This window comes from Ixodes scapularis, unplaced genomic scaffold (assembly GCF_016920785.2).
Source record: "Ixodes scapularis isolate PalLabHiFi unplaced genomic scaffold, ASM1692078v2 PGA_scaffold4__175_contigs__length_147842914, whole genome shotgun sequence".
NCBI classification, from domain to species: Eukaryota; Metazoa; Arthropoda; class Arachnida; order Ixodida; family Ixodidae; genus Ixodes; species Ixodes scapularis.
The window spans coordinates 145,777,011-145,791,890 of NW_024609879.1; the positions used below are offsets into that span (position 1 = coordinate 145,777,011).

A 14,880-nucleotide genomic window follows, 5' to 3' on the forward strand; every position below is an offset into this window, starting at 1 on the left:
ATTTTCGGCCAGAAATAAGCTTCGTAAAACACCCTCGGAATGTGACGAAAAAGAAACTCTGAATACACGGAATCCTACACATGGGACGTCCTGTTGGGCGATTTGCCTTGCAGAAAGAGTGTCCGGAGAGCGGGGCCTCGTTCCTGTCTCGGCTGCTGTTCTCGTGGTTCGACTCCCTGGCCTACCAGGGCTTCCGGAAGCCCCTGGAGCCCACAGACCTCTGGACGCTCAACTTCAAGGACCGGACGGACCAGGTGGTGCCCACGTTCGACCGGCACTGGCAGACGGAGGTCTCCCGGGTGGCGTCCACCAAGGAGAGGTGAGTGACATTGCGTGACTCCGCTTGTGGAGCAGAGTGCCGCGGCGATCCTCTGTTTTGTCGCCTGGTACTGCGGAAAAGTGACCTTCGTCGGCGCAGGAGACTCCTCGGTACGCTAAGGTGCATTGGCGGCAGCAGTGGTGAATTTACTGTAGTGCCTCTCTATACGATGTTCAAAGGTTGAAGTCAACCCCCCTCTTCTGTCAACGTTCACAAGAGAGTTGGTAGTTAAGTTACACCTTTGCATAAGTTGCACATGTATATTTCCACAGTCAATACAGTGAAACTGCATTGATAATGCTGCTTATGTGTATTGTAAGCACAGTATATGTGGAAGCAAGAGCCCATTTTCGATGTTCTTGCCAATTTAGTCAAACGACAAGTATGACCCGCATGGCACGTTTGCTCAGTGATGGTTCTTTCTACCTATGGAGAGAATCACACAAGTCGCTATGTTGCGTTAAATGCACCAAGGAAAATTTAAGAAAAAAGAAACTTTGTACTTGTACACCAGATAATGTGGTAATCAAACTTCAGTGTAAAGTGTACACCTTGCAACTGCTGGGCGAGAAATGTATGCTCACCAAGCCTCTGGTTTGTCTCCCTTTCTTTGGTCCTTTTGACCCTTTCATCATTTGGCTCGCCCCGTCCTCAGGTTAATTTGATGTTTATTTATTGACAAATACTGTCGTTCCTTGGTGAGCTACACACTAGGAGAGGCGTAATGTGAAGAACACATTAATCGCATAAAAATCCTAGATAACAAATGAGGTCGCCTACCAACACTCGGTGCATCATCATTTTTACGACAATAAAATTTCACCGTATATATCTTAGGGAACAGGATGATCCACAACGGGTTTAAGACTCAAAAGTGGACTTCCTGGAAGCATCAGAGTGGTAATGGACGTCTCAGTTCGAGCTTGGATTCTTCACACCCTCAAGAAGCCAATGCCCTTGGCTAAGCATCTGCTGTTGGGTTAACCCTTCAAGAATCGTAGTCAAGCGTGACTTGTTCACGGCAATCTTCCTGCAAACGCGAGGACGAGCATCACTTGTCTGCTCACTCAAATCCGTGCACAAAACGCCAGCAATTAGACACGCTTGTCCACTCTGCTTTCGTTGCGAAATCAGTGGTCCTGCTGGCCACCGCTAGGAAAAACAAACCAAAACTTGCCAATTTTGGCTTTTATTTGCGGATTTCTGCGTTCCACCTGCAACATTAGTTTTCAAAATGACAGCCTTCTCCGAAGGCGATTGTCGTCGCTCTTTTTGGAGGTGCATGCCTTTGCTTGATGAGGAGCTTTTTTTAGTTCGGATTACAATGGTTTCGCGCTAGACGATAGTAACGGGAGTGATGACTCTACGGAAAAGTGTCCAAACTCCGAGGATTCGGATGTCAGCGACGACGAGTTCTTTGCTTCGGCCCGGATACGGACAGTGGTTGATACGACAAATCCTCTGCTGGCACCTCGCCGTTTTCTCTTTGTTGTCACGCCTGGTGTCAACGTTTTCCTTGATGATCATGAATTTCATCATATTATGATGTAAATTTGGGTCAGTCTTGAATCTAGCTTTTAAATATTCTATGCCCGTCCCATAAAGTATGTTTGAGATAAGCAGCGAATTTGCTGTAAAAGTGAGCAATAAAAAAAGTTGCATTTTGGTGATGTTTTGCATAAATTGCCTGGTGCTTAAGGGGAGACACCCCCCGGGAGGGTCCATTTTTGAACCCTTGGCTTAAAATTAATGAAATTTACAGGGTAGGCTAGTGGTCATGCTAGAGGGTGCATAACAAAATTTTAGGTCTGTCGGTTAATTGGGAAGGAAATTAGGGCAGCTTCTATCAGCAACACCCCTACACTGTTTAGTTAATCTATCGTCAGAAAACTATCACAATATTAAAGATTTTTATTCGCTAGGTATGTATCGGAATGCCTAAAGGGTGTGCCTATGGAAAGGTTTTTGTAAAAAGTAATTGATTTCTATCAATTTTCTCTTCTGCGAAATTGGTCAACTTTTTGGTCTTCTGTGTCTCCGACAAAATGTCAACATTTTTTATAAAAGACATCCATAAAGTGACAAACAAACTCCATAGGCGCATTCCTTATTAAATTTCAGTCAGGAAAAGTGAAGAATGAGCCTTGCCTGTATTTCCATTCTCAAACGATAGATTGACTAAAATGGAATTTATACAAAAAAGTGGAATGGAGAAAAATGTGTTCAAAGTGCTTTGAACCCTACCTTTCCTTTAGCTTTGGTGGACAGAAAATAATTTATAAAAAATTAACTATGCAGTGTAAACTAGTGAAAATTTCTGGGAATACTCTCTGAGTGTAGATGGATGTAAATATGTAATTTTTCAAAATCAATGTTTTTTGAAGAATCTTTTTTTCTCCGGGTAGTGTCCCCCCTTAAAGGGTTAAGGCCTTCATGAGGCTCCTTTTCAAGGTCTTTCAGCCAGCCCTGACTTCTTCACATTTTCCGTTAGCTTAAGAGCCCTCAAGTTTCATCTCGCCCGACGTGGCATGTGGTGTTGACGCTAGTTCTGCACGCGTACGTCCCAGGACGGACGTGGCAGCCAGCTTCCACAACCACGTGAACCACGAGGGGGAGGTAAAGTTCTCCGAGCCGAGCAACAAGTCGGCAAAAGCCAAGCCGTCCCAGCTGAGCATAGTGCGTGCCCTGGCCAAGACCTTTGGCCCCATGTTCGTGGCCGGCAGCGTCCTGAAGCTGGGCACCGACACCCTCCAGTTCGTGTCTCCCCAGATTCTCAGGTGAGGTCTCCGGATGCAGTCGCGCTCCTACCATTTGCCGAAGCCAATGCGAACGCTCTTTGTCCAGCCACGCTGTGCCTCTGCAATCATGTTGCATTTCTGTAACTCACTTGAATGCAATTTTGGAGTAACTCACAATTTATAGTTTAGTCATAGCTACTGTAGAACCTCTCTGGTAAGGTCAGCTTTTCTGGGAGAAATCTTCTCTGTATCAGTACCACAAGCGTATTTCTTCTTTTACAGCAGAGCTGTGAAAGGCTAGTTTCCCCGGTATCGTGTTCGCGGGCAAACGAATGTTGACACAAAACTCCGGACGGCTACCGCCATCTATAGCGACGCGGCAACCAGACAACCGGCTTGCAGGTTGTCTGGTTGCCACCGTTGCTCATAGATTGCGGCAACCTCTCCAGCCTTTTTGCTCTGGTTTTCACCAGAGTGGAAAGGCTGAATTTTTCTAGGCGTCGTCCTAGAAGTCGTCCTCGAGGTCGTCCTAGATGTCGTCCTTGAGGTCGTCCGAGAGGTTGTCCTCAAGGTTGTCCTAGAGGTCATCCTAGGGGTCGCCCTAGACGTCAATCTCAAGGTCGCACTAGACATAGTCTTCGCGGTCGTCCTAGAAGTCGTCCCTGAGGTTGTCCTAGATGTCGCCCCTGATGTCATCCTAGGCGTCCTTTTTGAGGTCGTCCTAGGCTCGTCCTCGAGGTCCTCCTAGAAGTCGTCCTCGAGGTCGTCCTAGAAGTCGTTCTTTAAGTAGTCCTAGACATCATCCTTGAGGTTGTCCTAGACGTCCTCTAAGCGTCGTCCTCTAGGCGTCGTCATTGAGGTCATCCAAGAAGTCCTTGAGGTTGTACTAGACGTCGTCCTCTAGGCATCTTCCTAGACACTGTAAAGATAACAGCTTCGCGTGTCCTCCATCTTCACATAAACGGGAAGGGCTCTACATTTTTTTTTTACTAAGGTATTTATATTTTTTTTAGGATGTCTTTTTTCACTATAGAGAGATCTTTACCTCTATCACTATTGCAAACACACTTTAACACTACTTCACCATACCCGTATCTTCGCTACATCAGTCTGTACCAGAGAAAAGTACCACCTTAGGTTTATTTTTGTGCCTTGTCCGCACTTCCTTGGGTGTCTGTACAAATATTGGGAGCATACCGTTATCCAGAGTCATCGCCCAACCTCAAGTTGTTGCCCACCACACTTTTTGGCCGAATATCGATTTCCAAGAAAATACAGAGTGATTGCCCACCCCTACAAATACCCAACATGAACTCCGCAATCCGTGAACATTCGTCCAACCCGAACGACGTGGCCTCAGACCTTACAGTTGGAGGACGTCCGTGACAAAGTAAAACGAAGCAAGAAAAGACACTTCACTTCATTTGCACATTTCCTCCCCGATTTGCCCGACCTTAAAGTTTGAGTTCAAGCGTGCGAAAAGGAAACGATAGAGGTAACAAAATAAAAATTTGTTTTCCTTACAAAAAAGTTTGCTCTAAGAGAAAAGAAAATTTGGAAAGAAAACACAAACAGTAACCTACTCATGGGTCGCGGGGTCAGCGAATGCCTCATATCCTGGAATGTAACCACGGCGTGCAAGGTCAAAGTCAGTCTCCACCAAAATAAGGTCACCCTGATTACCCCATCACTCTCCCAGGACGTCGCGACCACGGTTGGTAAGATTGTGCAATGCTTGTGACAGCCGACGGGCAAAAAGATTTGCTGGAATGCCGTGCGCAAGACGCTTGTAAAGTGTCTCATTTCAAGCTCCGTGTTCGTGGTGCAACGCTGCCTCAACCCGCAATGATAGCACGCCGCATTTTGAGTGCGCGCACGGATGCACCAAACAAGGAAGACGCGCAAGAGCCTGCTACTTGAGATTGACGAGGTGCGCGACTTGGCCCGACGCCAAAGTATTTGCCAACGCGGTCGCAGGCTTTCCTGCCTCCCCAGCATCGCTCTTCGTTGCTTCTTTCGCTCATTCGATCGCTCGCTCATTGCTCCTGGTTAAATTTTCCATTTTCTTGTTGACCTTTTTTTTTTTTTTTTTTACTAACGAAAAGAACATAGAGTGTTCAAACGTGCATTCCCGGAACAAACGTTTGCACCGTATGCACAGTTTTCATCGCGCGTATGCAAGTATTGGACTTTGCTATAGTAAAACATTCTTTCATGGGTATTTTTTGTATAAAATAATGCAACTGATTTGAGTTTCGAGTTTCATGTATCTCCTCTGCAGCCATGCTAGATACTTACAGAGAAAATGGGTGTTTTTTTAGGTTTTTCTATATGTTTTGTGCTTACCCACGGAGATATGGCCCACCCCACTTTTTTTTAAATAAATTTCAGGTGGCAGGGAGGTAGGCGGTGACTTGGGATATAACAGTACCTAAAACTCTGTTTCACCTTGGCCATGTTGTTGTTACACCAAGTCAGTGCTTTAGCGAGGTCTCACCCTTGGCCGTACCTCCGTTTCCTCGCAGGGCCATGATAGGGTTTGTGGGTTCTGGGGAGCCCTTGTGGAAGGGCATCTTCTACGCCGTGCTGATGTTTGCCACGGCCACGCTGCAGTCGCTCCTGCTGTCGGCCTACTTCCAGCGCATGTACATTGTGGGCATGCGCATCCGCACCTGCCTCATCTCTGCAATCTACCGCAAGGTGAGGTTGGCATCTCGGATTTCGCCCCGTGTTTGTTGGCGTACACACTGCGTGTTTAAACTTCCTAGCACAGATTATGTGTTATGGCTGGACCGCAGTGGATTTTTGTAATGCAGATTCTTTTGCCGAAAGAGCGTCGCGTAGAAATTCAATATAAAAGAAGCACCGGCAAAAGTGTGGCATCTCTTGGGTTCGAACTGGCGTCCCTCCAGTTGCTGCTCTGACGCTGGACGAACTGCACCGAGGATGCACGCGGGAAGAGAGAGTTTGAAATGTTGTTTGCCAAGCAGCGAGCACAATTGCGCATGTGTTGGGAGAGGGGGAGGATGCAGTCTGCGAGGGGGAAGAGAACAAACATTGACTTCGGAAGAAACGGGCAACGCGAAACGGCAGGGTCAAAGCTGGGGGGGCAACTGTAAGAGACACAAATTTCGCTTTACATTTCCACTGGAGTCCTACACTTGGCACGGCTTCCTTTCAGACGCACAACAAAGTTTGTTTGTAGTGTCGCCACCCCGAAGTGATGCCAATACATTCTGTGTCACCATCGTGGGCTTTGCCACAAGAGTTTGTCTGTTCTTTGCTTCGTCGTTTATTTATTTCCCCGTGCTGTCTTTCCCCGCAGAGCCTGGTGCTGTCCAACGCGGCCAAGAAGGAGTCCACCACGGGGGAGATAGTGAACCTGATGTCGAACGACGCCCAGAAGTTCATGGAGCTGATGGTGTTCCTGAACATGCTGTGGTCGGCACCCTTCCAGATCGCCCTGGCCCTCTATTTCCTCTGGGACCTGCTAGGGGTGGCCGTGCTCTCCGGCGTGGGCGTCATGGTGCTCATGGTGCCCATCAATGGCTTCCTCGCCGCCTACTCCAAGAAGCTACAGGTCCGGATGCTTTCTTCTCTTTCTTTAACATCGAAAGTGTCTAGGGGCTCAGATCCCTAAGTAAAGTGGGACGGGACATCACAAATAACGTCTCAAAACATGTAACAAACACTTCAGGGGGCAATCCGTACAAAAGAGTGGTAGATTAAGAAGAAAGAACAAAATCCTACACGCTCCACAATGGGGATCAAACCCACGACCCCAAGATCCTGAGCTCGACGTCCTACCTCTGTGCCAATTGGTGGCTTTTCTTGTTTCTTTATTGGTGCCGATTAGAGGGTAGACTGCTAGAACGCCGGCGTTCGGTATTAGATCGGCGTTCGCATTCTAACGTTTTATGAGAAGAAACAAGGAATCCAAGACGGGCCCTTTGTCACATTAGAAAGGACAAAGTTGGGAGTAAAATAACATGCTATAATCAAAGAAAAAAAAAAAACTGCAACTTGTATTACAAATTTTGAAGAGTGCCAGATTTATCAACTTTCTCTCGATCAAAATAAATCGAGCATTAAAAAAAGTTTGAAAAGGTTGTTTCGCTGAGAAAGGTCACTGACCCCCTATTCTACAGTATCAAACTGTGATTATTAGGCATTGGAAGATGTTTGAAAGTTTGAATACTAATTGAGTAGAAATGATATTTCATTTGGTTTTGCTGGTCATTTTTACTATACACTTTTTTCTAAGAGCTTACTGAAGATGAACTAGTAGTAGTATTGTATAGGGATGGACACCCTATACTTCGTATGATACTTGGTGTATAATGCTGTCCAAGCCGCTGGCTCAGGCATGCGCCAGCGGCTTGGACAGCGTTGATCTCGCAGATCATTTGCACGCATTCTCGAGCAAACGAAGCCATAAATGAAGCCACGCGCTCGCGCCAGTAGCTTTGACAGGGTTGTATGCTAAGTATGAAACGGGGTATGGAGGGAACTGGGTGAAAACATGCCGTACGCCCAGCTGCCTGCAGTTTACCAGAAGGCACTGTAAGGCAATCTTTCACAATGTTCAGAATGAGGCGCTTCTGAACTACAAATTGCTGAAGCAGACTTTTTTTCTTCTTTTTTTAGAGCGGAACTTTTAGGCGCCCGTTTGGGGCTTGAGCGCCATCGCCGTAGTTGCACGTTGCATTATGGGACGTTTCCCATAATTATGTCACGAAGGTCACAAGTGACGTCGCGAAGGTCACTCGTGAAGGCCTCGACGAAGGTCACGAGAACGTCACGAGGGTCACTAAGGTCACGAGTGATGTCACGAGGGTAACGAGTAACGTCACCAAGGAAGGGGGACGGAGGGAGGAGGAGGATAGGGTACAGAGGAGAGGATACCCTCCTCACCATAGCTTCCCCCCTCCTCCTCAAGAGCTGCGCTCTAATTTGGCATTACAGGGAATCGTAAACGTCTTCCATTTATTTTTATTTTGCCTTGTTTTGCATTCGGCCTTCTCGCTCGAATTTTTAAGGATCGGTTGCCTTCCACTGCGAATTCGCTACGACCGTTGTTGTGGTCTCCGTCTTCACCGTGGTCATCTCTCGTGCCGTGACCTTGCAGACGCGCCAGATGAAGCACAAGGACGAGCGCATCAAGCTGATGAACGAGATCCTGGGGGGCATGAAGGTGCTCAAGCTGTACGCCTGGGAGAGGTCCTTTGAGAAGCAGGTGCAGGACATCCGGGAGAAGGAGGTGGCCAACCTCCGCACCATGGCCTACCTGTCGTCCGTGCTCTCCTTCCTTTGGAACTGCGCCCCTTTCCTGGTGGGTGGCTGGCATCTATACGGGCCGCTTTGGGTCTTTAGTTCCGTGTGTGTGTGTTGCGCACTGTAAGAACCTACAGGATGAGAAAGAACGGCGAGAAGTTTCAGTTGTCCCACTCCCAGTGTGAGCTTCTTACCTTTGGTGATGCTTTGGCGTCTCACGGGCTTCGAGTGTGCACGCACAGCCAAAGCATGGGTGAAGGCGGTAGTAAGCGCCTGCTGGAGGCCGAAAAAGACGCCTTGCTACTCTCAGCCTGTCAGTGTCCATAGACGGCCTCGCTTTGCAGTCGAGGTCTTCTGGATCGAGGGGCGTCCTCGCTGTCGGCGCCAGCCTTGTCTATATGCTGTAGTGCCTTGTGTGTGTTTTCTGCGGTAGGTGGCCTTGCTTTTCAGTCATGTCCATTTAGGTTGGGGAGATGTGCTCGGTGTGGGCACCGGTTTTGACCGAGTTTCTCGTGGGTACTTAAACACGGCCGTGTACGAGGGTAGATGTGCATTGAAGTGGTCATACAGGAAACTGATTACTATAGACCGCCTTATTTTCGCGGGTTCAATATTTTGCAAAATTTGCAGAGCATGAATTTTTGAAATTTTTTTCAGGCTTAATTATGCGATCTTGAGTGGTACATTATATATTTATTACTGCCATGGGGTGATGTGTTTGTGCGATAACTTTTGCAATATTTGGATAGAGAAATTTACAAAAATTGTGTCCTCATAAAAATTGTGTGTTTTGCATTGCTGTGGTTGTGCTGGAAGGTGTCCATGTAGGGTAGGGGCCACAAAGGGTAGTGGCCGCAAAGGGTAGTGGCCACAAAGGGTAGTGGCCACAAAGGGTAGGGGCCACAAAGGGTAGTGGCCGCAAAGGGTAGTGGCCACAAAGGGTAGTGGCCACAAAGGGTAGTGGCCACAAAGGGTAGTGGCCACAAAGGGTAGTGGCCACAAAGGGTAGTGGCCACGAAGGGTAGTGGCCATGCAGGGTTGTGGCAATGCAGGATTGTGGCCATGCAGGGCATTAGCTACGTGAGACTGTCCGAAGCATATGTATACAAAGATTTGCACTAGAATGTGGCTTACCTATGGGAAGATGCCTACCGACGTGACAAGTTAATTTCGATAAACATTTGGTTTACAACACGAGCGTCTTGGCTTTCGTGGGGGCACGTTTGTTACATCAGTGACTAACACTTCTAGTCAATTGGCATGCCAATGAATCTGCATTCGAAGCTGTTCCTCGATAAATAGTCGTAATGATACGAGCGTCTTCCCAGTGAGCACAAAACTGGCACGAATGTTTGACGTCTGTGACTGAGGCCGGATGCTCGTCCTTACCAAAATGGTACGGCGTTAATTCCGCCTAGGGGTCCTGGTTACCGGCATCAATTTTATTTTGGGTCGCTCAGCAGCCGTGTCCCTGTCTCCTTGCCCCGTGCAGGTGTCCCTGATGTCCTTCATGACCTATGTGCTGATGAGCAACGAGAATGTGCTGGGCCCCCAGAAGGCCTTTGTGTCCCTCACGCTCTTCAACATCCTGCGCTTCCCCCTGTCCATGCTGCCCATGCTGATCTCCATGCTGGTCCAGGTGAGGAAACCTGGGTTTTACGTAGGGGAACGTGCTTCATGGCCCCGCTCGCTCATTGGCCTCATCTCATGTGCTACGTGACACGGCAAACGGGAGGCTAAAGAAAAGCAAGTTTCAAGTACTCGGTGGCAGTACTTGAACCGCCACATGCATTTACGTGCATGTGGCGGTACAATGTACGTGAATGTATGCATTTGCATACATTTACGTACATACACATGGAAGTGTGTTTATTTACACGCATACATTTATATGTTTAGACTTGTATTTAAGTGGTTCTGCTTGCGTACCGACGCTCAGCTCGTACGTCATGCTGCCGTGGTTGCACCAATGTCGGCACGGTGCATGCGCAAACGCTTTCCTTAATGGGAATCTGGTTTTTGTGCATGCACGGTGTCCACATACGGTGCGGGCAAATGCGGAATCGTTGGTAAACGTTGGGTTAGTCCGTAGCTTGGCTATTGGCGAGTCCCTTCGCCGTGACTGACCGGGGATTTGTTTCGTTTTGCCCAGGCCAGCGTGTCGGTGAAGAGGATGAACAAGTACCTCGGCAACGAAGAACTCGAGGAGTACGTCACGCACGAGAAGGATGACGGTGAGTGCGGCTTTGACCGAGCCACGTACCGAATCGAAGTATACGAGACGAGAGGGAGGTACAAAACACGGGTCGGAAATTTGTCGCTGCCCAGACATACTGAAGACCTGTAAGGGCAGCAGAACGGTGTCTTTGAACATGTCGTCACATTGCTGAACCTTAAGTCTGCATCCAGGGGCACGCTAGGGCCAGTAAATGAACTATGCTTTGAGTATATGCGTTTCTCTCCCCGACTGTCTCGTGGATGCCTCGGCACTATTGGTGCTTAGCGCAGAGTGGGTGCAAAAGACCATATGCAAAATGCACAGCGCCCTCCAGTGGGGCGCAGAAGTACATGCTCTGTCTGACCGGTTGGCTTCGGTGCTGGCAAAGGCTAGGGCTTGAAAGTGCAGTTTTGAAGACTCCTTTGCTTGACAAGCACTCGGGCGGAGAAACCACTTTTGAAAACCAGGCGCCTGTGCCCGTGCCTTTGCTGGCACTCAAAGCCAAATTTCGAGCCGAAGTGCATGTTCGTTGTGTCGGTTGCTGCGAGAAAACGGCGACCGGCGGAATGACGAGCACGCACGTGCGCAAGGAAGAGCGTAAAACGATACAAACCTTTAGCCGGCAGGCGTGGGTGAGGATCGACGACGGTGAGCGGTACGCGTTGATTGTTACCAACACTACTATGACATCGACAAACAGCAGAAGAATCTCGACGCACCGAAGACGGCAGCGCACAGTGTGTTGCCAAACGTTCAAACAATGTTGCATACGGTCTATTGGTAATTGTTGCGATTTAGAAATCCAACTTCCCGAGCTTTTCACGCGGTGTCGCGAAGCTTGGATGACGTCTTTTTGCTACAGTGCCTGGAGCGATCCTCCGACTGATGCGTTTACCGCGTCCAAAAAAGCGGTCCCTCGATTTCCGCCCGGCGACATCATGGAAGTGACATCCGGTGAGAGGTTTTTGATGCATCGTTGTCGTCATTTTCGCAGTCAATCCGGTGACCGTGGAGTATGGTTCGTTTGCCTGGACGAGGGACGAGGACCCGGTGCTGAGGGACGTGAACATCAAGATCCCCAAGGGCAAGCTGGTCGCACTGGTGGGGCAGGTGGGGGCCGGCAAGTCCTCCCTGCTGTCCGCCCTGCTGGGCGACATGGAGCGCATCCAGGGCACCGTGAACATCCACGTAAGCTCTCTTCCCTCGTCGACTGCCACGTCTCTTCCGGTTCTCTCATGTCCTAGTCCAGCGGTTCTTAAACTTTCTTATCTTGAGGGACGCCTATTTCTCGATGGATGGCCAAAGAACCCCTTCAAGTCTTAAAATTAATGGAGTAAAGTGGTGCGGAAGCCTATAAACCACGTAAACAGTAATAACCGTACTAGGCAAGATTTGTTAGAGTTGCTAAAATGTTCCATAACGGGGAACACCTTTTACTCGGAAACTGCGGCAGTAAAGGAAATTTCAGAGCTTGGGGAACACTTGAGGGTATTCTGGGGAACGCCTGTTTAACTAGAAACCCATTTCTTAGAGGCCACACGCTAGTCCCACTTTAGTGCCTGTGCGCTAGTCCCACTTGTGTGACAAACGGCAACGGCCGACGACAACAGACCTCAGGTGCGTACAGCATGCTCTCGAATGTATCTTTTGCAGGCTTGCATTGGCTCGTGCTTACTTCACGAGCACCGAGAGATTGCAAGTGTACCAAAGATACCTTTACATTCATGCTGCCCATGGTTGAGGTTGATCATTGTTGGTTGCTTGCCATTTGTTGCTCAAGTGAGACTATGGCCTCGAGGCAGTGTTGAGCTCTTTTATTTTGGTGGGCGCCCCGCACAAACCTTGCTTGCTTGATGGCTGGGCGCTCTTACGGGATTTTACGGTAATACATTGTATTAAAATAACTAGTCTACTAAAAAATTTACTTCCCATAGAGTACATTTCGAGCTATTTCTGTGGTCCCATCTGTCAATACGTTCTGTCCGCACAGATGCTCGGGGCATTTTTTATATTGCTATACTTTTGGCATGCTTCGGTTTTGTTTCAAAATGAAGAAGAAAGGTGCTTGTCCACTTAACTAAATGAAGAACTTGGGAAAAGTGCGCATTTGTACAGTGAACTGAATAGTGGCAGAGCTTGCTGTTTTGTTTGATCCCTCTCCCGGTTTGCTTCCCACCCCTCCGGATGTTTCGTTTTCTGTGCTGTCGAATATGGTCACCCTATCCATGGATAAAGAAGTTAAGTCAGTGTGCCACATTGCATCATACCATTCCAATAGACAGTGTTGCTTGTTAAAAACACAATCATGTGCTCTTGCACCCTTCTTGCATTTTTTTCGTGTCTGACGGGGTCGCCCTTCCCTTCTCTTCTGCATCTGTCGCCTCCAGGGGTCGGTGGCTTACATTGCCCAGCAGGTGTGGATCCAGAATGCGACAGTGCGGGACAACATCCTGTTCCAGAAACCCATGGAGCGGGAGCGCTACAACCGCGTCCTGGAGCAGTGCGCACTCCAGTCCGACCTCTCGGTCCTCCCTGGAGGGGACATGACCGAGATCGGCGAGAAGGTGAGCCTCATTTTCTCTCTTCTCTCTTTTCCTTGGGAGCACGTTTGCCAACCTTGGAGTAGCAGATCTTTGTGGCTGTACGCAAACTTCGAAAGGTATATTCTTTACGGCGAAGCAGTTATGCGCTAGGATCTGGGAAAAAATGCGTCCGCAGATGTTGACGAAAAACTCCCAGTTGGCCGTGGCAAGTATGAATCAATAAAAATACAAAGAGGGGGCAACCAGCGTGAGTCTTGCCAGTAATAGCCAGACATCTAGTTACGTGTCTAATTTATTTACATGTATAGTCTACCCAATCAGCGCAATAATGTGAGTAGTTTGCATGCGTTCAAGTTTCTGTTTTATCATTATTTCGCTGTTTGTGAATAGGGTTCCGTGTTGGTAAATGCCAATAAACACCGAAAATTACCCACCCGAGCCAGTTTTATAAGGGTCGGGGAAAACCGAAAGACACCGAATCAAAGCTGTCCCCAAAGAAGAAAATCCCAAGCTTCACAAGAAGAAAGTTAATTTTGTTTTATTTTATGTTGACTGGAAACACAGCCGCCACTGAACTGCATGCGAGGCTACCTCTTTCTTCGAAACCACACACATTATTGTCTCGTTTCCTTCTCTGGTCAATACAGGGACGTTTCACAAGTATCCAGGCCACGCCCATGATCCCTGGACGTTAGCTTAGCCTCCTCCTTTTCGTCCGAACCAGAAGAGGAAACGAAAGCCTTATTATTATTGTATAGGGTGCCTCAAGCTCTAAAGCTAATTTGGTCTGTTAGTATTTGACGTTCGTCATCTCGCACGCTGTCCCACTAAGCTAGCGCACCTGCACATCTTTACGTGCCTCGCTCTGCCGTGTGTTGACAGGGCATCAACCTGAGTGGAGGGCAGAAGCAGCGGGTGAGCCTGGCCCGTGCCGTGTACAGCGACACTGACATCTACTTTCTGGACGACCCCCTGAGCGCCGTCGACTCTCACGTGGGACGGCACATCTTCGAGAAGGTCATCGGCCCCAACGGAGCGCTGAAGAACAAGGTGGGACACTCTGTTCGCTCGGCGGAAGAGGTCGACCGTGGCGTTCTTTGTGTGGCACTGAAGGCTGGTTGGTCCACATGTGCGTCTCGGTGCCGAGATGACTCAGAGTTGGCACGTCGGCGGGTACTGTCAGTGCCGAATCGGTGCTGAGTTAGCACTGCATTGTGCGTGTGAAGGGGCCTCGAGGCGTCTGGAAGCACGGCGGGCACTGAAACGACAAAGTCTAGAGTGAAGAAGAAACGAGACTTTGAGACATTTGGGAGTCCGGGCAGAGTTCACACTATGGTTTGGTGTGGCGTAGTTCTTGATGAAACTTGAGGGTAATTTTCTCGAATTGCTCGCGCGGGGGGTGCCACGAAAAGGAAAGGAATCCTGCCAAAATGGGGAACTGCTCGCAGAAGTTCGGCAAGCGTTGAACCTTAAAAGGTCTGGCAAGCGGCGAACTTTAGAGGTTTGGAAGTGCTTAGCTCGAACAAGGGACAAATCTCGGACAGTTTGGGAAGGGCTTAAAGGGATGTTGAACCGAAATTTGGATTTCACAAAATAAGGCCGCAGAAGCGCTGAATGGAACGCTAACTCCAAAGCACCTTTCATTCTTCAATATCTCGAAGGGATGGCCATATTTTTGGAAAAGAAGTGCGCGATCAAGTGAGGAATGCAACGTGACGATTTTCCTGTAACAGTCGAGAATGAGGGGAAGCGGCTTCCCTTTTCCCTCCTTGCTTCAGTTCACCTGCT

General features: G+C 48.6%; 1 protein-coding gene across 1 annotated transcript in view; it reads left to right on the plus strand.

The window, feature by feature from the left end:
* The window catches only part of LOC8040491 (multidrug resistance-associated protein 1), a 70,756-nt gene that overhangs the window by 28,123 nt on the left and 27,753 nt on the right, over positions 1-14,880 (plus strand). Inside the window, exons 6-15 of the mRNA XM_029969907.4 lie at positions 114-319; positions 2,887-3,096; positions 5,583-5,757; positions 6,383-6,637; positions 8,186-8,389; positions 9,824-9,970; positions 10,484-10,565; positions 11,544-11,737; positions 12,937-13,113; positions 13,975-14,142. Coding sequence (XP_029825767.2) covers positions 114-319; positions 2,887-3,096; positions 5,583-5,757; positions 6,383-6,637; positions 8,186-8,389; positions 9,824-9,970; positions 10,484-10,565; positions 11,544-11,737; positions 12,937-13,113; positions 13,975-14,142 — 1,818 coding nt within the window. The remainder of the gene's footprint in view (positions 1-113; positions 320-2,886; positions 3,097-5,582; positions 5,758-6,382; positions 6,638-8,185; positions 8,390-9,823; positions 9,971-10,483; positions 10,566-11,543; positions 11,738-12,936; positions 13,114-13,974; positions 14,143-14,880) is intronic.